The sequence below is a fragment of the Alosa alosa genome, chromosome 18 (assembly GCF_017589495.1).
Source record: "Alosa alosa isolate M-15738 ecotype Scorff River chromosome 18, AALO_Geno_1.1, whole genome shotgun sequence".
NCBI lineage: Eukaryota > Metazoa > Chordata > Actinopteri > Clupeiformes > Clupeidae > Alosa > Alosa alosa.
In genome coordinates, this window is record NC_063206.1 from 30,555,879 (window position 1) to 30,577,740 (window position 21,862).

Here is a 21,862-nt window from a genome sequence, read left to right on the forward strand (position 1 = left end):
GTGATGGCTTCGAATATGTGTAGCATGTTATATTTCCACTCACATACCCAACATCTGCTGAACGCCGACACAGTTTCATCTTATCCACCACTCTCTTGCCTGTACTACTGTAACTGAAGTTCTCAGACTTGCGATCTTAGAGACCAGCGGATCCTCTAACTCTTGTGGGTCGCCACCTTAGTGCTGCTATCTCTGACTGACTGACTCGACCGACGACCTGACAAAAAAAATAACATAGGCGTCAATCAGAGCTTCAGAGCTAAGGCGAGGCTACAGATTAGCGTTAGGTGTCGCTAAAGAACTCTCTTAACTCTAGTACGGTAGGCTATTTAAGTGACATGACGTTCATTAATCCGCACACGAGTTTTATGTATTTTCATACCGTGTATTCTCCGTGTAAATTCATGCACCGAACCGTGACGCCCGTACCGTTTCGGTTCAATACGAATACATGAACCGTTACACCCCTATTACATATAAAAAATCAGAATATATATATTTGTGTGTGCATACATACTTACCTTTCTTTCTTTTCTTTCTTTCTTTCTTTCTTTCTTTCTTTCTTTTCCTCTCCCAGGTGAGGTTTAATCTTCTGCAGTATATCGTACCAGAAGTCAAAGAGCTGTACAACTGGCTAGAGGTGGACTTCCATCCACTGAAACTTTGTGGAAGGGTAACTAAGGTAAGTCATCTCAATTACAAATGTGATGCCCCAAAGGTGGTGGTGCTGAGCGCTAGTGCTGTCAAAATGGGCAAAAATAGCATTTCTAAAACCGATAGTTCTGGGCTGTGGTTATAATAAGTCGAGTAAAGGGGACAGATACAGGACAGTCTCGCTATTCAGCCCTTCAGCCGTTGTGTTTCCATTGCTTATAAGAACTACAGGACCTACCCATATGCAGCCTTTTTTGCTGCACGGTCGCGACGCTAATTAGCTGAACTGAAATGGTATGCCTTTGCTAAATCCTTTATCATTTTGCTTACGTGCAGTTACAGTAACCTAAACATTCTTACTACCTAAGTTGGTCCATCCACCTTGGATCATTTTTGCATCAGCTAAGCCTATTTTACCCAAATACCCAAAGTCCTTTTAGGCATGTCCCTCCACTCGGCGGCCATATTGTAACGTGGCCACTTATCGGGCATCTATTTGGGGCAGAACTGCGTGTGCGCCACATTTCACGAATCATGACACACCAACCTCGCTCCAGCTGTGAGATCACGACACATGGTTGGCACGATGTATTCACAACATACCACATGATTGGCACGATGTATTCACTTGTCAACTTCTGTCGGCGGAAGGGGCAGGATATGTGTAGACAACTGCCATGTTTGCGTTACGAACCAACCCCATACATTTCTATGAGAGAATCTTTGAGTGCTGTGTCATCATTAGAAAGTTTGATAGGGGTGGGTAGAGTATGGAAAATCTATCCTCAAGTAAAAGTACAATTACTCCCTTCAAAAATTACTTGAGTAAAAGTAAATATTCCCAACTGAGAAATCTACTCAAGTAAAAAAGTTCTGCGTCGGGGTTGTTTTGCATTGCGGCGCATTTCACCGCCATAACTCTAGGGGGTATGAGTGGTTCTGAGTCACCTGTGTCTGTGTCGCTCACCACCGAAAACGGTAGTCAGAATGGCAAACCCTATAGACTGTCGTGCTGAAATATTGATCTTATTTGTTTGCCCTTTTCTTGCTTAGATTTTGTTCAAAGTACACAGTAAAATCCAATGATATAGTTACTGTAACCAGAAAATAAGTCTGAGGTTATTTGTGAAATGTCTGCCACTGCCCACAAAGTACTGCTTGCTGGCGAAGTGCTAATTTCACAACAATGGGGGGCGGGGCTTAACGGCAGGTCAATTGTGAGATTTCTGAAATGTGTCCGCTTATCCCAAATTAACAAGCCCCATTCTCTATGAATAACTTCATTCTCTACACCCATTAGTGTCTGCTGATGCTCATTTTATTTCATTGTAAAGGTGTTACTTCCTTTTACATTTATTGTGGTGGAGACCATGTGATTTGGTGTTATGAAGGACGTGAAGAGCATGCAACATGGCAACCAAGATTTATTGCAGTAGTGTTGTAATTGGGCAATATTGAGAATTAATTTACATTAATGGACCGCTCGATTATTTTTTGGCCCGCATTTACATATCTTGTCTTTCTTAGGTGTTAAACTGGATAAAGGACCAAGCAGAGAAAGAGTGTGATCTTCAACAGTATGTGCCCCACCTACAGAGCAATACCATCCTTAGACTTTTACAACAGGTGAGTCTTTAATTCTTTTCCTGTGTCATCAAAACAAGTTCAAATATATACACAGTACCAATAGCTTAATTCAAGTAAAAAGTTGCAACTTTAGTGTACATTCATTTCATGTCTTACTATTTGACATGCTCTTGTTTTGCTTTCAAGGCAACTTGCTTTCAAGTGTCACAAGTTTGTGCAAAAACCTGATCTATTTGTGTATAACATGTGTGCTCAATGTGCCAGAGAGCTCCTTGTATTGTCTCATACTTTGTCATTTTTCAAGTGTCCATAAATGTTCAGGGCTGTTGAGACAAGAGGACTGGAGGAAAAATCACAATTCAACATGTATTTGTTGTCTTTGGTCAAGTAGCTTTGATGTGTATATGTGGGTCATTGAGTCAGATTCTTCTCCTGGATTTTTAGATGTCGTTTCAGTGAAGTTGGGAAAATCTATCCACCACACAATCTTAAAATTGGCTTATATTTATTTTCCGTGAAGAATGCACAATTTTAAGAACAATAACCATGTAACCGTTGATGTAATGCCAAAAACACCTATGCTCCTCATCCAAACCTCATGTGAAATTTGTTTTTATTCTGAATGAAATGGCTTACTGTATCCCAAACATTGTTAGAATTTTGTTCCAAACTAAATTTAGAGGTATGGAAAGACAGGAAAATAAATGTGTACAGAGCTGATTTTTCCATTTTGAAGTATGTGCACTTTATGTAATTCTAGATACCATTTATGGTGTTCATAAAGTATTTGTTTTGGTACAGTGTCTCGCCTAAATCTTCATAATGTTTATTCTGAAATATTCTCCTTTATGGTTTATTAGGTTGCTCAGATCTACCAGAGCATCGAGTTCAGTCGTCTTGCCTCTCTTGTGCCATTTGTGGATGCCTTTCAGCTTGAGCGTTCCATTGTGGATGCTGCTAGACACTGCGATCTGCAGGTATGATGGGACAGAATCTCAAAAGTATTTTTTTTTTTTTTAAAGAAAGTGGGTGTAAATGCCTTGGGACCCACAATTTCCTATGGTCAAAACCCAAATTAAAATATAGCCGCAAGCGGCAATGGCGGGCCGCAACCCGTGACATTTCGGAACCCACCAAAGCACCGACGTGGTGCGCTTCTGAAATTTACATATTTGATGTGTGTGCTAATCTGATTAATCTGATGGTGATTTCCAACAGACGTGGAAAAAACACATTCCTTATCTTGCCAATTGGTGGCGCTATGTAAGGCATGTTAATAAGACATTTGAATTTCATCATGATATCTAATTTTGTGTAAAATTTCAGATAAATCAGTCAAAGCATTGAACATTTTTGGCACATTTCCTGCTTGGCCAGATGGTGGTGCTATGCTAGGCATGTGAATTACACATGTGAATATCATCACAATAATGATATCCAATATTTTGTAAAGTTTCAGATCAATCAATAAAGGCATTGCCAATTTCTGCCACATGTTCCTGCTTGGCCAGGTGGTGGCGCTATGCCAGGCAGGCTCATTGGGTGTCTGGATATCATCATAAGCATAATATCTATTAACCTGAGAAGTTTCAGACCATTCATTCAAAGCATAGAACATTTCTGGCACATTTCCTGCTTGGCCAGATGGTGGCGCTATGCTAGGCCTGTGAATTACGAATGTGAATATCATCACAATGATATCCGATATCTGTGTATCTAAAACTATATGCCAACCACAAATCACAGTGACATAAGGGGGCGCTATGGATTTCCTGGGCAACGTCCGGTGCCAAGCTTTTATCCCTGTCTATTCACTGTATCACTTGATGTCTGTGCCAAATTTCATGCGTTTTCACCCATGGGAAGCACCTCTTTTGGCATCATGATTCATCACATATAAGTCTGCACAAAATCCCAAATACTTCACTTCCTGTTGGGCGTGGCTAATGCATTGTACATACGAAAGTTGTTCATCTTGGGGAGATAGACACCTACCAAATTTAGTGTGTGTAGCTGAAAGTATATGCCCACCACTGGATCAGTCACCTAAGAGGGAGTAAGGGGGCGCTAGCGAGTCCCTGGGCCATGCCCGGGGTCAAGCTTTTGTACCTAGCTGCTTTGTGTGACACCTGATGTGTGTGTCAAATTTCAAGACTTTTCACCCATCTTAACCACCTCAAAAAGGGAAAACGCTCTGAGACAAAGTTAGTATAATAATAATAATCCTTACAAAAACAATAGGGCCTTGTGCCCTTCGGTTCTCGGGCCCTAATAATGAACTAGATGTACCGCAGAGCGGTACAAAATATAACCGCCGCCCAGTCCAGCACATGTTTTCCACAAAAATGTCACGCTGAAAGGCATATATGATTCTAACTCTCACTGAATTGCACACTCAATTCTCACTGGTATCTGCTAGACAACAAGTACCAAAACATGATTAGTTCATAGATTTCACATGTAAAATACATTTTATACAACCCCACCCCCATCTTGCCTGTTCATAATTCTGAGAAATTCTTGAATTGTGTGCATGTGTGCGTGTACATGTTTATGTTTGTGTGGGTGGGTGGGGGTGTGTGCGTGCATGTGCTTGTGTGTTTGCCTGTTTATGTGCCTGTGTGTGTGCATGCATGCATATATATGTCTACTGTGTGAGTGTCATACGTAGGATTACTGTGAATGTATGTGTGTGCGTGTGTATCTGTTTTTTTGCACATGTGTGCATATGGAATGGGTTTACATGACCCCTGGAGGCAAACATACGCAAAAAATTGGTCATCCTAGGCCGTACGGTTCTCAAGATATTCACAGAAAACTGTGTCTGCCCTACCCTGATATCAGCCGCTTCGCTGTGCGGCGGTCATAATAATAATAATAATAATAATAATCCTTACAAAAACAATAGGGCCTTGCTCGGGCCCTAATGACATTCAAACGAAGGAAGTGTATTACCATTAAACACAAGGTCTTGTTCATTTGTAAAGCAAATGTGCCATTATAGAGTGGAGTATATGTTAGGGTTGGGCCAATGGACGATGTCATCATCCATCGTGATCCGTCATCCAATTTCACGATGGGAAGCAACCATTGTGATGCCACGCCCCCACATGCGATACGCAGTAATTCTATAGACTGAGACTCTGCTTTAATATAGGCTAAAACAAAAACTTCCCTGGAAATTAAATTGAGCCTAGAACGGATGCATATACATTATGCAGGGTACTTTTAAAGCCACAATATGAAGTATTCAAATTACTAAATATGTTGAGCCACTAGTTTTAATGCAGATTATAAAATACTATACATTATTAACTAAATACACTTTATATGAATTTCAATACATATGAAATAGAAACATATGACAAGCATCATTTTCTGTGTGTGTGTGGAGAGAGTCAAGCAGAATCTAGGATGGCCACTGGTGTGAATGATTACACTACAGTATATTCAATTGTGTAAATCTCCCCTACATGAATTGCTATCCACTTTCATCAGGCCATATATTTATCATTTGCTGTTGGCTAAGTAATGTTATGTTTTATGTAGAAAATTCTACATTTATTTCTGTACATCATCGTCCATCGCGATGTTTTACTGTACACATAGTCAAATGCCAAATAAGGGGACATCGCCCAACCCTAGTATAGGTCCATCAGATGGTCACCCATTTTAAATGGAACATTATTCTTTCAGTACACAATCTCTGGCCCACAGTTTCACAACAGATATTTTCAGATGTCCCTATATGTACTAATACAATAGAATTGATGGTAACGTTTAACTGAGGTTTTTTTTCTTTTGTTAGGTGCGCATTGATCACACCTCTCGTACTCTAAGTTTTGGGTCAGATCTGAACTATTCCACAAAAGAAGACGCGCCTGTTGGCCCGTTCCTCCAGAACATGCCCTCAGAGCAGATTAGGAACCAGCTCACCGCTATGTCTTCCTCTCTTGCCAAGGCCATCCAAGTCATCAGGCCAGCCTCCATACTGGTGAGAATACGTTGAGCTGTATAGACATACATTTGTTTCTTCAAGCATGATAAAAAGCTTAGATATATTATTGATCCTGAATAAAATGCATAACTTTCTTCACTGCTCATTATTCTTTTCTATTGGTCATCATTACTCTTTTTGTTTCTGGCAAGTTGCATTTTTTCAAATGTATCATACATGTACCATGAATATATTTGTACTAAAGTCAAACATACTATTTTCTGACAGCAAGAACGAGAGGAGCAGAGCCAACAAGCCATTGCAGCTTATCTGAAGAATGCTCGCAAAGAGCACCAGCGCATCTTGGCCCGCAGGCAAACCATTGAGGAGCGCAAGGAGCGTTTAGAGAGTCTAAACATTCAACGTGAAAAGGAGGAGCTTGAGCAACGGGAGGCTGAACTGCAAAAGGTGCGCAAAGCAGAGGAAGAACGTCTACGGTTGGAGGCCAAAGAACGAGAGAAAGAGCGCATAATGCAAGAGCATGAGCAGATCAAAAAGAAGACTGTACGAGAACGCCTGGAGCAAATCAAGAAGACTGAACTGGGGGCTAAGGCCTTTAAGGACATTGACATAGAGGTACATGAAGTCCATTTTTTTTTTTACACATTTATAAACACATGTTTGCTGCTTAACCTGGTTTTATAGATATCTGGATATGACTTTTCACTTTAGACATGACAAAAATTGGTCTTAAGTTTTAAGTTAAAAGGGTTAACACAGGGTTCCATCAGCGTTACAACTAGGGCTGTCAGCATTAACATGTTAATTGCAATGCTATTAAAGACCAAGCATAATTTTTTTTAATTGCGTCCCGCCAAAGATTTTTAATTTTACAGTCACTTGTTCTGTTATCAACTATTCTCTTTGACTGCTACTATTTTGACCCTTAGATGCACCATTTCTTGTTCTCAAACTGCCAGACACCTAGTAGGCCTCTGCCTGCCTTCCTCCTGTAGTCATGAAGATAATAAACACCAACGCAGTTCTGAAAAAAAAAAAACCTCCCTCTCGGCTCAGTCGACATGGAATTAAAATATCACTAAAACACCAAGTTTAAGCTATAATCTATGACATGGGTCGGCAAAAGGCGGCCAAAGCTGGCCCGCCACTGGCAGTCTGATTTTTTTTTTTAAAATCTTTTATTTTACAATATTGATTTACAAATGGCCTATTCACCAATCACACCATGGATGGGTGCTTAAACAAATGCTAGCCTACTCTGTGCATAGCCCTAGGCCAGCGCTTCAATATTGCGCTTTTGTGCCTCTGTTTGGAGCGGATAGGCCACCTTGAAGGTGCCACTCCGTTTCGTAGTGCGGTATGGTATTCTTTTCAAACAGCGACAGCGTTGTTGCATATCAGATACAAGGGCTTTGCATTTATGAAACCGGGTAAGATGAACGCAAAATTTTCTTTCCATTCCTTTTTATAGGCCCAGCTTTTTTTCTCCCAGCTAACTCCTGTAGTTCGCTACTCACTCTGCATGCTAATATTTCTTGTAGACAAACAATACACATTATAACATTGTCATGAGATGTGTCAACCAAAAAGCCTATTTAACAATAAAAATAAGACTTTATCTAAAGAAGTAATTAGAATAAGTCAGGCTCCGTGCATCAATGCCAAAATTATTGTAGCCTAGGGCCTTGTGTAGTAGTGCCCACATTTACTATTCACAATATTGAAAGGGGAGATAAAACAGAGTTCATCAAGTGAAATGAATTCCTCAAGTATACCATCAATGGGCCCATCCCATACATGGTTTATTTTTTTCACAAGTTATTTTTTATCCATTCTCTGATTGGATGCGTGTATGGACTAATAGACCATCCATCGGAGGTGCATTTAATAGCAGTCTATACTCTGGCCCACCAATTATTGGCTAAGAAAAATACAGGCCCGCGGAACATACTTAATGGAGATGGACTAGGCGCCGATAATCAATCAACATATAGTTTCAAAGCAACCAAACTGCTCTTTCCAGCCTGGTGAACCAGCTTAAAGATTTTTTTAGAACAAAATGTTGGGAACCATTTTTATGAACAGCTACATTAATACAGTGGACTCATTTTAACTGTTTTTTTAGGTAAGAAATGACATGACCTGTGGGACTCCAGGTGCGGCTCTAGCCTTCATAGAAACAATCTGATAACTATCAAAGGACCTACTGACCGCTTGTGTGTGTTTTACATCCCATTTAAGCAAGGTGTTTGAAATCCAGTTGTAAAAAAACGTTTAATTAAACAAATTGGATCAAAAACTCTGGAGACTACTGTACTTGGAATCTTTCAGGAAAGGAAAGGAAATCCAGTTCTGAAAAATCGATAGAAGATATGATGGTACACAAAAGTGTTTAACATTAACATTTTCTGCACAGGATCTGGAGGAACTAGACCCAGACTTCATTATGGCCAAACAGGTGGAACAGTTGGAGAAGGAGAAAAAGGAACTTCAAGAGCGTCTTAAAAACCAAGAGAAAAAAGTAAGAATGGTCATGTTACTGTTGCAGTAACTTATTATGGCCTATTAAGTTGAGCTTAATATGAGCTACTCTCAGAATATTTGATCCTTCATCAAACATTACCCCAGAATAGATACATAAGGAACAATCTTAAATTTAGCTTGTGTGTCAGACATGCTCTGAAGTAGGACTATTTTGCTTGAGTGGTAATTGCTATGCATATAGTGGCTGAATGACTAAAGAGTTTTTGCAAGTATGAGAAAAAGGGATAATGTATTGCCCGACGTCATTGTCAGAAATGAAGGTCTCGTTTTATCCGATAATGACTAGCGAACAAAACATTATCCTGCTTTTACGGTCACTTGTCTAAATGAGACAATATGTTGGTCACTGTTTCAAGGTCTATTTGTGTGTAAAACATGAGTTTCAGATGTTCCATAGCAATGTGTACTGCTTGCTGACTTTCACTTTCAATGAAATTCCATTACTATAAGCAAAGAGACTACTTGAATCCAAAGCAAAAAATAGATTGGACCTCTGAAGGCCCATTCAAGTTAATGGCACTTAATGCTGCATCCTGACAAGCCATATAGGTTATATATGTTGCTAGGTGACTGGTACGCTGGCGCGTCACGCTGCTCTGTCTAGCATCTTGTTTTTGTTTGATTTAATTGAATCTTTTATCTATTATTTAAATCTTATTTTTCTTTTGGTAAAGATTGACTATTTTGAGAGGGCTAAAAGGTTGGAGGAGATTCCCCTCATCAAAAAGGCTTATGAGGAACAGCGCGTCAAAGACATGGAACTCTGGGAGCTACAGGAGGACGAGAGGGTGAGAACATTTCAATTTTGAAAGATGCATGAAGGCAACAGAACTTTTTTTTTTTTGAAAGTGTTGCCATGCTACTGAGCAACTATAGCCAGCAGATATATTTAAAATTATCATACGGTCAGGTATAAAAATCGTGTGTAATGGTAAATCTTTTTTGAATGATTGGTGTCCTCCAGATCAGCAACATGAAGATTGAGCGGGAAAAGGCCCTGGAGCACAAGCAGAGGATGTCTAGGATGCTGGAGGACAAGGAGAACTTTGTTTCGAAGATCACAGCTGCTCGAAGTTTCATCTATGAGGTAAAATGGCTGAATTTCAGCCCCCTCCCCATCTTGTTATGGCCTGAGCACGAGGTGCAAACCCCTATTGTTTCCATAAGAGTTATTATTACGGTAATTTGTCTCCATCTGCCGTACTTCGACTTTTTTGAGGTGGTTCCCATGGGCGAAAAATTAAATTTGACGGGTCATATAAAGCACTTACGGACAAAGGCTAGGCCCTGCACGTGGCCCAGGGACCCCCTAGCGCCCCCTTATGTCACAGAGTCTTGTGCTTGGCATATAGTTTTACGTGCACACAAAATTTGGTAGGTGTCTTTAACTCGAGACGAACAACTTTCATATGCACACTGGGTTAGCCACGCCCAACAGGAAGTGAGGTAATTGGGATTTCATGCATTGTAACACACAACCAATTTTGAAATGCTTCTCCTAAACCAGTGATTCCCAACCTTTTTTCCTAAGAGCCCCCCTTCACATCTAACTATGGATGCTCAAATTCAGTTCAAATTAAAAAAAAAAAAAAAAAAAAAAAACTTTATATTTCACATTTTTCACACACTTTGACTCATTAGATTCATGCTAACTCTTTATTATGATCTTTTCTTTTGATAAACTAAGGACTGTATTCACAAAGAATTTTAAGGCTAAAAGTATCTCCTAACTGACGAATTTAGGAGCAACTCCTAAAAATAATGGGCGTGTCACTCATAACTTAAGAACTCCTAATTTATTTGACTAAGAGTAATTCACAAACCATTTTAGACCTAAAAGTAGCACCTAAGTCTGGGACAGTCAAGAGGACTCCTAAGTCACTAAGACCTATTCACAAACAATTCTTGCTGCTTTTTGTGGCATTTCATGTTGCAATGTTTTGAAATGCACATGCGGCTACAGCTCTCAATCAAGAGGGAATAATTGTGCGTTGTAACTAAGGGATGCAATAACGCCACCAATAACAACCAAAACCACTCATTGTCAACATGTAAAATAAATGTAACGTTTCATTGAGAATCAAATTAAATTGTTTCTCCTATTTACAAATGTAGGCTATGTATCTTCATACAGATTATGTAAAACATGTTGCAAAGATACCTCATCAATCTGCAGTGTATTTCATTATGCTACTAGGCTATTTGCTCTTTATTAATTTAGGCTATTTATTAATAATCGTCCATCCTTCACGGTACTTGTAGCGCACACATGCTCACCAGCAAAGACCAGTCACTTGTCACTCATAGTCGTAGGGGAGGTTTTTGGCATCATTCCTGCGTTATCATCAGCCAATCAAGGTGGTCGCTTCGATCAAGATCGTGCATGAGTAACAACTTCTAGTTTAGGAGTTGTCATTTTTCCTTACTAAGAGTAGGTCTGAGAGGCTTTGTGAATGACTTAAGAGAATACTCCTAGCTAAATTATTTTAGTGCAATTTAGGAGTACTCCTAGTGGTAAGATAAAATGCTTTGTGAATATGGGCCCTGGTGGACATCGAGCCCTTCTTGGTTTGGGTTATGGGTTTTTGTTTTTATTAGCTGTCTCAGATAGATAAGTGGATGTGGACACAATTTTAACAATTTGAAAGCAGTCAAAGTCGGACCCCAGGTGGGAACCACTGTACTAGACGATTGAAAGAAAGAAACGAGTGCATGCGCAACTCTTTGGAAAATATATGGAGATCACCAATGTCTCTGGTCATGTCTCAAAATTAAGCTGCTAAGAATTCTGCATAGTCGGCAATCTCTTAATTTGCATCATTCAGCAGTTAGTAATTGATCATTGAATGCAGTTTTATATCAATGATTATGTATTGTCATGGTCATAGTCGAGTTTATTATATAGCACAATTTAAAACAACCTGTGGTTGACCAAAGTGCTCAAATAAATATATTTATAAATAGATAATAGAAGACAAAATGAATAAAGACACAAAAAAGCACAACAGGAAAATAAAACCAAAATAATATGCACACACACACACATACAGTGGGGAGAATAAGTATTTGAACCCATGCTAAGGTTGACTAAAATGCTCATTGGGTTCAATGCAAATCAAACCAGCTTAATAGGCTAACTGAAAAACACACCATGCCAATCTCTAGGTATGGTGAAGGGTATGTAATGTGGGGCTATTTTAATTCCAAAGGCCAAGGGAACTTTATCAGGATGCATAGTATCCTGGATCCATGAAATAAGTGGCCTTTAAAAATAAAAAAATCTGCCTGCCTCTGGGAATTTAACATAGGGGTCAAATACTTATTGCCCCTGTAATTTAAGGAAGAACATTTATTTATTTACGATACATTCTTCATTCACTAAGAAAATTGGTGTCCTTAAAGGTTGGATTTTTACTATTTGTTTTAATTAAGGCATTAAGATCAATCTCTAACAGATGTTTTTATGTTTCTTTTTAGTAAACTTTAGCATAGGTTCAAATACTTATTCTCCCCACTGTGTGTGTATGTATTATTTATATATATATATATATATAGTTAGTTTATTCCACACTTCATTTAAAAGCCATTGATGGCATATGTTATTTTAACTTGGCTTTAAAAGCACCATTACATTAATACACAGGATTAGATGTTAAAATCACTTGTGCCAAAATCCAAGGTAAAAACACATTCAGAAGCCCCTGCTCAAGTTTAACTTTAAAAAGCACACTACCCACAAATCCGCCAACAAATGGTCACAAACACAATACAAATGGCCCAGCAGTATATAGTATGCGGCAGGTCATTGGGGTTATCAAGTGGGCACCCTCATTCACCGATGTTTCGTTAAGTTAGGCCCACGACACCTCATGAAGGCTTAACAGTAAAACCAGCGTCCTGGAGACACTCACTGAACCATCACCATAACAAACGCTAGCCAACCGCCATCAACCCAGGCACAGCCCATCACAAACACAAAACAAATTAGCCAGTTAGCTTATGCCCCATGCTGCCACCATATTACCACAACAAACATCCAAATACCCTTAACCAACCTAGGCATGGTCTAAGTTGGCTAGGTTGGTCCGTCCCGTTGATGCGGACTGAACCATAAACCATAAAAAACCTTAGCCAAGTACCATCAACCTAGGCACAGTCCATCACAAACACAAAACAAATGAGCCAGTTAGCTTACCTTAGCTTGCGCCCCAGGAAGAGTAACTTCTCCTTACCCACAACCATTCGCTTGCCCGTTCTGCTGCTAAAGACATGTTACTAACCACCTGCCTGAGACTTTGACCACAAATACCCAATTCCGACAACAAGCCAATAGCAGATCTGGCCACAAACCCACGTGCACAGATTTCAATGGGCCTTAATCGTGCACTCCAACCTCAATCCTCTGCTATTACAGTGTATTTAGCTCTCTTCAGCTCATTGTCCTCTTCCACTCTGTATTCCCAAGAAACAGTGAGTTCAATGAAGTAAACTATCTTCTCTGAATCCGACCATAGAATTACGTTGGGTTGTAGTTTAGTACTCACTATATGTGGAGGTACCATCTGCTGGCCAAGATCAACCTTCATTTCCCAGCCCGCCCCATTTTTCAACTGGCTGGTTTTACACCTGGCCTTCGCGGAACAAGGTTTATCCCCCTGACGTACAAAGTTAATTTGCCTTACCCCTTTACTAGCTGCTAATGAATCGACTTCTCTCCTTTTATCCTCTATTGCCGCTGCCACACATTTCAATACCTGGTTATGACGCCATGTAGACCGCCCCTGGGAGAGATTTACCTTGCATAGGACCCTGATAGGATATGGTGGAGACTGCACACACGAGCAGAGTATGCATTTATCATCCTCACCCAACCATTGACAACCATTGGGAGATGGGAGCACATCATATGTAGCACCTAACACAAATCTGATCCTACCAGCTTCCATGCCCCATAGATCTTTCCATTTAATCCGTCTTTTTTCCACCCCTTCGCAGTTCACCCACTGCCCTTGTTTTGCCTGCGACACTGCCTTAGTAAATCTTACAGCCTCCTCCTGTCTACGCCCACCCCTAGGACCCCCCTGCCCGTGCTGCACATGGCCCATTATATCCCTATGCTTCAATGCTGATCGAGCTTGCTTAACTGCCTGTTCTGGGTTCCTCACTTCCTCACTGCATTAACTGTGAGTGCAACTTTCCTCACCACTGGGTCCTTGGACTGAGTAAGAGTAATTTCCAATCTAGCCTTGGCACACTTAAATTCCTCTGTCAGACTAGATATTGGCAACTCTACAATGCCCTTCCCATACAAGGCTACACTGCTTAAGCAGTGTGGGTTCCGAGCCATTTTTTCCAACCTCTCTACCTTTGACAGAGGAACTTCATAAACTGTCAATGGCCACATTAGCCGAGGCAATAAACCAAACTGCAAACACCACAGCTTGAGCTTACCTGGCAGCCCTGACTTGTCCATTTTTGCAATACCTTGCCTAGTGACCTGTCTCAAGTCTTCAACCTGTGATTTATCACTAAGGCTTGCATCATACCACCTTCCCAGACTCTTCACTGGTTTCTCCACACTGCAAAAAATGAATTCTAACCAAGTGTTATTGATCTTATAATAAGATTAAAAAATCTATTTGGTATTGTTTTTAGTATGAAAGGACTTACCTAGCGCCCTCTCAAAAGATAATTTTGACTTAATTTAAGAAGACTTTAACTTATTTTAAGGAGTCTTATCAAGACAAATTTGCTCAACGCACTGGCAGACAAATTTGCTTGTTTTCAAGATGAGCTGTCTTAAAATAAGTCAATTTTTTTTTTAATTAAGTCAATTGATTTCACAAGAAAGCGCTAGGTAAGTCTCTTTATACTGAAAACAATACCAACTAGTTTTTTTTATCTTGATATAAGATTAATAACACTTGGTTAGATTTTGTTAGATAAGCAGTTTTTGCAGTGCAGAACTGTGGGAATCACCCCATTGCAGATTACTATAACTTATCCAGCAACCTGTTGGTGCATGGAACGGTTGACGTCAAGGTTGTCATGTCGTCCATGAAAGCCCTAATCGGGGGGAGGCGTGGCCCTCCCTGCAACTTCTCCCCACCCACTACCCATTTTAAAGCCCTAATGATGACCTCCATTGCCATTGTAAAAGCAATAGTTGGTGTGGCTCTAATGTGAAAAGGCAGGTTTTAGTGTTCTTGTGCAGTGTGTTGAAACTCCACTGACTTAACATCAAGTTAAACCGTTGCCAATAAAGACAGAGACAGTGATGAGATTGAGCATTTACGTTTTTTTTTTTTTTTTTTTTTTTTCTTCATTTAAAGACATACGGTGAAAACTGAACAAGTACAAAATGCAAAACATTCAGTGTGTATTCTATGCAACAACATAGTGCAACTTTGTTGCTTTAAAGTTTAAACAATGTATATTTTCCGTTAAGCAAGGCATAAAACGTTACATTGTTAGCAGTTACTGTGGTAACCAATAACATTGCTATCGTAGTTTGCATAGCAAAGTCGCTGCTAAGATTAATTCCTAACATTATTTTAATTATATCAACCTAGTGTTGAGATCGTACAACATACACATACAACAATAAACTTACGCCATTGCCTCTAAGAACTTGCACAGCAACTTTATCAAGATTGTGTCTCTTGGCTGTCTGTCTGTTAACCAGGTTCGGTTTATCAATGAGTATTGACTTTAGAACGTCCTTGTCAGAAGACGTATAGCTATCGTCTTCACATTTAAATATCAACAAACAGATTAAAAATGCAACTGCAACACAGTTGTCAGCCTCTTTAATTATAAAGAGAATTAAAAATAATTGTTATCAAATTATTTTTGTTTCAAATAATAAATTAATAAAGGAATTAACTATAAAAAATAAAATGGAAAGATCAATGCCTTAATGGAGAAGTTTGGTGTGATATTGACCTAAAGTGTGTTGAAGCATGATACCGAGTGTGAACTTTTGTCTCATAGCTCATCTCGGCTTGTCCCCTGTTCATTTCGAAATCTGGCGCTAGTTAGCCGATGCTACCAACAGGTTTTCGATGGGTGTGCCTCTGGCATCGGCCTAGCCATGCAAATAAAGCACTGTTTTACACCATTTACGAGGCTCAAAGTAGCTCCACACTTCATTGGTAGACTTCCGAGGGCCCTGACATTTAAAACGAGACATTGAGAACTTTGAAAAAGCACTGGAAGTTTATTTACAAGACGAGTTATACCTACCTACCTTCAGGAAGTGTATCGTTTAACGCCATCTTGAATTTAGTCACGATAAGTCGAGCGATGAGTACGAATGAACAGGTATGATAAGGGATTAGATTCCAAAAATAATTCCATGGTAATGCATGGATTCCAGTTGCTGCTTAAAATATGTATTGACTATGTATATGACAACAAATTATTTTTCGAATCTGGTCCCTTATCATAGCTGTTCATTCGTACTCGTCGCTCAACATATCGTGACTAAATTCAAGATGGCGAGCAGCTGCATTTTGCACCATCTGAAGTCGGGATAGAGTGGACTGACACCAAAATAGAGTTGCAGTAGTCCTGGCGGGATGAAATAAAGGTATGAATCAATATCTCAAAGTCTTTGAAAGAAAACAGTTTTGGCTTTACTTTTTTTAATATGTTATTTTATGTTTTTTTATATGTTACTTCAAGGTGGTAAAAAGATGACTTGACAACAGCATTAATCTTTTTCTCCAATTTAAAATCAGGGTCAAGTAGAAAGCCAAGATTTCTTGCATAAGGTTTTACATATCTGGCAAAAGACCCTAGTTCAGTAATTGCATTATTTGCAGCTTCATGTGAACCAAAAAATAGAATTTCTGTTTTGGATTCATTCAGTTTTCAAAAATTGGTCGACATCCATTGTTTAATCTCTTTTAGGCAATCAAGCAATGGGTTTAGAGCACCAGAGGAACCACATTAAAATGGGAGATACACAACTGTATCATCCGCATAGCAATGATGGGATATACCGTGCTTCTTCATAATTTGACTGAGTGGTGACCTGTACAGTGAGAATAAAATGCAACTAAGCATTGATCCCTGTGGAACACCATAAGATAAGGGGGCAGATAAGATCTTCCCTCTAAGAAGGAAGCAAACCATTTCAGTGCAGTACCTGAAATTCCAACCCAGTGCTCAAGGCGCTCTAAAAGAATGCAGTGATCTACAGTGTCAAAGGTGGCGCTAAGATTTAGCAGCATAAGTAATGCACAGTTCTTTGCTTCCACTGATGGTAACAAGTCATTAGTGACCTTAATTAAAGCAGATTCCATGCTGTGTTTAGGTCGGAATCCAGACTGGAAGATGTCTAACATCTCCTCTGTTAGAAAGGATTGGAGTTGTTGAAACTCCCATGAATGAATGTGAAGATCATGTTAAAAGTTAGATGGCAAAAACATAAATATGTAGGTTACATACCTAATGTCACTGAGCTGTCAAAGAGGCTACGGAACCCTCTACGTACTTTATCGCTAATTAAACTCAGCTGACTGGTATAGCGCATAGCCATAGTTGCTGTTAAAATGCCTAGCGCTGGGAATCTAAACATTTCAACACCGACATGTAGCTTAACATCTTAAACTTTTGCGTGTTATGGGGGAAGACATGCAATTTCTTGAAGCATTTGGGAACACTAAATTAATTGGAAAATAATTCAGAAAGAGTCCCTGTTAGATTAGCTTCCATGACCTGGCAGTTCTATATGGCAAGCGGTTTTAACGTACCTTACGGCAAACCGCCTACACTGGGTAAACTTGAAAGCAGAGCTTACCATTGTGTGTGCATCCATGGCAAGCTGTTTTATCCTTTAAATGTAGGCTATTATGCGTAGGAGCAATGAGATATTGATAGTAAATTGAATATAACAGTTAAATTTCCTGTTCAAATTTGTCATCAATAAAAAAAGCAATTCATGCTTTAGACCATTTTAATTTAAATACAAAGTACCGGTTCAGGCACCATTACGGCACCGGCACCGTTTTAAAAGTTTCGATTTAGCACCGGTACCGGATAAAACCCAAACGATACCCAACCCTAGGCGTAGTAGAGTATGATGAAAGTGATGGTGGCATCATGCCCACATCATAAGGACTTTTTCAAGAATGACTTGGAATACTGTAAATTTAAGAATGGCGGGGCCCAAAAAAAGACTGATAGCTTGACACCGGTGTCCACTTGGAATTTAGTTGGATTACACAATAACAATTAATATTTAATAAACTGTGGTTAATACATGGTGCAGTCTATACACTGTTGTGTTTTTTTGCTTTTTTTCCCCCTGCTTTTTGCACTGCTCTTTATTCTTATATATTCCAAATCAATTGTGGTTGATCAAGTGAAATGTATGAATTTTTCTTTCCTTTTCATCTTACTTTCCTTTTCAATGCCTTTAGGAGAAACTTAAACAGTTCCAACAGCGCCTGGTTGAGGAGCGAAAGAAGCGCCTTGAGGAAAGGAAAAGGCAGCGCAAAGAGGACCGACGTAATGCCTACTACCGTCAGAAAGAAGAGGAGGCCCAGAGAATTCACGAGGAGCAACTAAAGAAAGGTAACATTGACCTCGCCTTCAATGCAGTGTTCAATACTAGTACATACAGTATTATCTACACCAGGGGTTTTCAACTGATTGTGAACCAGGGACCACCTTCCATCTAATTAAAACTTAAAGGAAACAAATGAATGCAACGAGGAAAGACGTATCAAGGATTAGGGATGTATACACTTCTATCACACAAACGATCACAATATGTCATGATATTTTTGACAATAACATTATAAGTGACTATACTGGTTTCAGGTCCCTAACAACCGTAGTCAAGAACGAACTCTGAGGACAAGCACTAGTTTGTTTACACGGACAGCGCATAGAAAGCAAGCTGGCTGAACTTGATGAAAGATGAAGACTAAAAGCATATTGCCTAAATAGTTAAATGTAGCCGAGTCTGGATTGTTTTCATCTAGAGGTGTAGCGGGTTTACCTATGAAAAAGAAACTGATGTTTTACGGAAGGTAGGCTAAACATTTGGCCAGTCACTGTGAAATTGGGTTATGCTAGGCTAGGGCTTCGACTGCACAAACAATTAGTTTAGATTTAGAAGTGAAAACATTACCTACTCAAAGGCTACATAATGGCAGGGGTGGGAAATCATTTCCCCCAGAGGTCAGAGGATAATTACTTTGATAAAGTAGCCTATGCTTCTGGCCACACATTGAACGATTGACTGAAATACAATGCACAAAATGCATTGTGCTGGATGTTAACTGATAGGAAAGTAGCCTATAGATACATGACGGATTTGCTAAGATAGGCTACCTATCCCAATAACGTTACTTGCAAGCCCATGTCTACTTTCTTTAAACAATCTACTCAAATGGAGTGTCAACTTTAACTTTAGGCTACCCTGCATCTTGTACACATGGCCTCACATTGAACGTGTCTGATTACCTGAGAGGAGCACCTCTCAGGTAATCAGACAACAACTGCAGTGAGTTGGGAGAGAGAAAGCAAGAACACATAGGCTACTACTGGCCAAATCCTCTCCAATTGTTAGAATTGGACTCTGGGCGTTTGGGAACAGCTGAGGGAGGAGGCTACTTGAAACTGTGAGTTTCGATTCGGTGTGAGCGGCCGGACTTTCAGTTGACAGTAATTAACACCCTTTTGAACAATCTAAGCTGTGCGAACATCAGAGGGCGGTCTACGCTGATGCATCATTAGTGAGACAGGAGGACAGCTGCATGCAATTCCTAGCAGAATAAAAATAGTGGCGGCTGCTGAAGCGGCAGCATAAGCGGCAGCCCTCGTTTCAGCCAGCATCGTTTAAGACCGACACGGTCAAGACAAGCAAGTTTACCTGTGCAAGTTAACCGAGCACAGGCACCGACAAAGGCAAAATGTGCCGTTCCTCCATATCTGTTATCACCGGCCATTGCAGAAAACGGCATCATGCCAAAAGGGGCAGAAATCCCCTTAACCTCCAGGAACTTAAACGGTCCTCACCAACAGAAACCTCCTTCTCCATGGGCTTGTGGAACTGTCAATCCGCAGTCAACAAAACCGACTTCATAGCTGGCTATGCCAACCACCTTTCATTGGAACTCCTTGCTCTCACTGAGACTTGGATCAAACCAGAGAACACTGCCACCCCGGCTGCACTCTCCACTAACCTTACACTATCCCACACCCCTCGCCTATCTGGACGAGGAGGCGGGACGGGCCTGCTGATCTCCAACAAATGGAAATTCACCCGCTACTGCCTTCAAACAAATATGTCTCATTGAATTCCATGCCATCACAGTGATCGCCCCAGCAAAACTCTACGTGCTGGTCATCTACCGCCCTCCAGGCCAACTAGGCGACTTTATTGTGAACTTGACACTCTGCTATCCTCCATCCCTGAGCATGACTGTCCGCTTCTTGTTCTCGGTGATATGAACATACACTTAGATGCCCCAGGCTCAGCGGACTTTTTGGCCCTGGTCCACTCCTTTGACCTCGAACTGGTTCAAAGCCCACCCGACTCACAAAGCTGGCAAAGAGCTTGACTTGATTTTTCTTTCCGGAACTGCAGCACAGACACCCTCATGGTGACGCCTCTCCATCTTTCTGACCACTTCTTCATCCAGTTCAACGCCAGCCTGTCAGAACAGCCTCGGCTCCTCAGCCAATGGTCACATTCCGCCCGCAACATCGGAACCTGTCTCCAACGCACTTCTCCTCTGTGGTTGCCTCCGGTTTACCTCCACTCAACACCTTCTCCTCTCTGGAGGTTAATGAAGCCACCGACTCGCTCTGCTCCACACTGACCTCGTGTCTAGACGAGCTGTGCCCTCTTACCACAAGTCCAGCTCGATCCAAACATTCTCATCCATGGCTAAATGATACCATCCGATCGCAGCGCACCAAACTCAGAGCCGCGGAGAGGAAATGGCACAAATCCAAACTAGCGACCTCAAAAACTACCAGACTCTCCTGACCTCCTTCTCAGCCAGCATCACTGCTGCTAAGACTGCTTTCTACCATGACAAAATCAACAGCGCTACAGACACTTTCAAAACTTTTCTCAACCTTCAAATCGCTACTCAACCCTCAGCTGCCTCCTCCTTCATCCAGCCTTACTGCAGATACCCTCGCCTCATTTTTTACAAACAAAGTGGCGGCAATCAGCAGTCAATTCTCTACATGCCCACTCAACGCATCTGACTCAGATACTGCACTCCTACAACCTCTAGGGACTGCTGGAACATCTTTTTTCAGCATTCACGCCTCTTTCCGAGAGTGAAGTGTCCAGACTCCTGACATGCAGCCGTCCTACCACATGCTCGCTGGACCCTATACCCACACGAGCCTACTTCAGTCCATCAGCCCGACCATCGCTCCAGCTATCACACATGTGATCAATGCCTCGCTAACCTCTGGCACATTTCCAACAGCTGTTCAAAATGGCCGGGTAACACCGTTACTTAAGAAAGCTTCTCTCAACCCTGCTCAAGTCGAGAACTACCGCCCTGTCTCACTACTGCCTTTCCTATCCAAAGGCATTGAACGAGCAGTCTCCAAACAGGTCTCTGACTTCCTTTCACAGAACAACCTTCTGGATCCAAATCAGTCTGAGTTCAAAAGCGGCCACTCTACCGAAACGGCTCTGCTGTCTGTAACAGAAGCCTTAAAAGAAGCCAGGGCGACCGCTCGGTCATCAGTGCTCATTCTGCTTGACTTATCGGCTGCCTTTGACACGGTTAATCACCGTATCCTTCTCTCTACTCGCTGACATGGGAATCTCGGTTCTGCTCTCTCCTGGTTTGAATCCTACCTCACAGGACGCTTCGTTAACGCATCATGGCTTGGTCAGCTATCCGTGATCTCACCACAGGGGTCCCCAGGGCTCAGTGCTGGGCCCCTCATCTTTGCTATCTACACCACCTCCTTGGGACAGATTATCCGTTCGCGACGGCTTCTCATACCACTGCTATGCAGGCGACACACAGCTCTATCTGTCCTTTCCACCTGACGACCCCCTGGTTTCAGCACGGATCTCGGATTGCCTTTCAGACATAGCTACATGGATGAAGGCACACCACCTCC

General features: G+C 41.0%; 1 protein-coding gene across 1 annotated transcript in view; it reads left to right on the forward strand.

The window, feature by feature from the left end:
- eif3s10 (eukaryotic translation initiation factor 3, subunit 10 (theta)) overlaps positions 1 to 21,862 on the forward strand; it is a 63,029-nt gene that overhangs the window by 23,860 nt on the left and 17,307 nt on the right. The window contains exons 8-16 of the mRNA XM_048269132.1: positions 578 to 682; positions 2,182 to 2,280; positions 3,102 to 3,218; positions 6,050 to 6,235; positions 6,467 to 6,814; positions 8,616 to 8,720; positions 9,418 to 9,531; positions 9,708 to 9,830; positions 18,172 to 18,325. Of these exons, the coding sequence (XP_048125089.1) occupies positions 578 to 682; positions 2,182 to 2,280; positions 3,102 to 3,218; positions 6,050 to 6,235; positions 6,467 to 6,814; positions 8,616 to 8,720; positions 9,418 to 9,531; positions 9,708 to 9,830; positions 18,172 to 18,325 (1,351 nt within the window). The remainder of the gene's footprint in view (positions 1 to 577; positions 683 to 2,181; positions 2,281 to 3,101; positions 3,219 to 6,049; positions 6,236 to 6,466; positions 6,815 to 8,615; positions 8,721 to 9,417; positions 9,532 to 9,707; positions 9,831 to 18,171; positions 18,326 to 21,862) is intronic.